We start from the raw sequence: 1,131 nt of genomic DNA, 5'->3' as shown, positions 1-1,131 counted from the left end.
GAAATCTGCCCTAGGGAATGCTTCATGACAACATGAAGAGACTCCCTGAACAGGAGCTATGGGCCACTTTTCCAGCACTCTGCCAGGGAAATGGGGCTTAGTGGCCTGGGTTCAGTTGGCATAAGCACGTAAAGAAAGTTAGTTTTTATTCTCATCTTGCAGATGGAATCCATGGTTTTTGAGAAATTTGGTGAGTTGAGACCTCCTGCCAATAAGCCTACCAGTCTCCAGGAAGTGACCTGGCTCTCACCTTTTACCACAGCTCTGTAACCTCATGACTGAACATTTAAGGGTCTAACCCCACCCCCCCCCCCCCCCCGTCCCGGGACCCTTAAGCTCTTCCTCCTCCCCACACCGGCCTCTTCTTCAACAGGGTGAATTACAGAGATGAGCATGAGAATAAAAGTTTAGTTAAGTAGATAGTGTCTCAAGTCAGGCGCAAGACTGGGCTTCACCATTAAATAAGTCACCTTGGGCATGGCATCTACATTCTGTGACTCAGTTTCCTCAGCCGTAAAATGGGAATGAATGTCGGATCAAAATGATGACACTGTGTGACCACACTAGGTGAGCTGTAAGACATGTACGGTAAAATCATGATTATCACTATAACTCTCGCGCGCCTCTGCCTTGTAAGGAGTAAGGAGAGGCGGACGGGCACGTGCGGAGGAAAGCCCCGCTGGACATACAAACCTTTTACTTATTCTGATTTCTAATTCGGAGGCACCTCCTTTTGAGCGGAGGCTCCAGGTCCTCCGGCCCGGCGCTGAGCATGGGCGAGGAGATGATGCACGGCGCCATGGCAGTCTTCTCCGCGGGTTTTGGCACAGGCTGGATCACGCAGCCCGTCTTGGGCAGCATCCGCAGAGCATACGCGTGGTCCTCGTCCGCGGGGTTATTAAGGTTCGGGTCTGACTTGTCGCCCCCCGCCAGGGCCTCCTCCCCTATCAGCTTTTTGGCCGCCTCCCCGTCCAGGTGACAGTTGGAAGCACAGTTGTTCTCTTTGACCGACTCCAGCTCGCTCACCGCCGGCTCCTCGGGCGACAGCAGCTTCTTGGGGGGCGCGGGCGGCGGCGGCGGCGGGGGCTGCTCCGGCGGCGGCTCCGCGGTCTTGGCGCCCTCGGTGGCCGC

General features: G+C 55.6%; 2 protein-coding genes across 2 annotated transcripts in view; both read right to left on the bottom strand.

Annotated features, from left to right (window-relative positions):
• The window catches only part of LOC117804214 (sine oculis-binding protein homolog), a 2,748-nt gene extending 2,269 nt beyond the window's left edge, over nt 1-479 (bottom strand). Inside the window, exon 1 of the mRNA XM_034670767.1 lies at nt 471-479. Within this exon, the coding sequence (XP_034526658.1) occupies nt 471-479 (9 nt within the window). The remainder of the gene's footprint in view (nt 1-470) is intronic.
• SOBP (sine oculis binding protein homolog) overlaps nt 1-1,131 on the bottom strand; it is a 161,525-nt gene that overhangs the window by 22,047 nt on the left and 138,347 nt on the right. The window contains exon 7 of the mRNA XM_034670766.1: nt 694-1,131. Within this exon, the coding sequence (XP_034526657.1) occupies nt 697-1,131 (435 nt within the window). The 3' untranslated portion in view covers nt 694-696. The remainder of the gene's footprint in view (nt 1-693) is intronic.

Source organism: Ailuropoda melanoleuca, chromosome 10 (genome assembly GCF_002007445.2).
Source record: "Ailuropoda melanoleuca isolate Jingjing chromosome 10, ASM200744v2, whole genome shotgun sequence".
Lineage (NCBI taxonomy): Eukaryota > Metazoa > Chordata > Mammalia > Carnivora > Ursidae > Ailuropoda > Ailuropoda melanoleuca.
The sequence above is the reverse complement of the archived record's forward strand: the minus strand, read 5'-3'. Positions and strand labels throughout refer to the sequence as shown.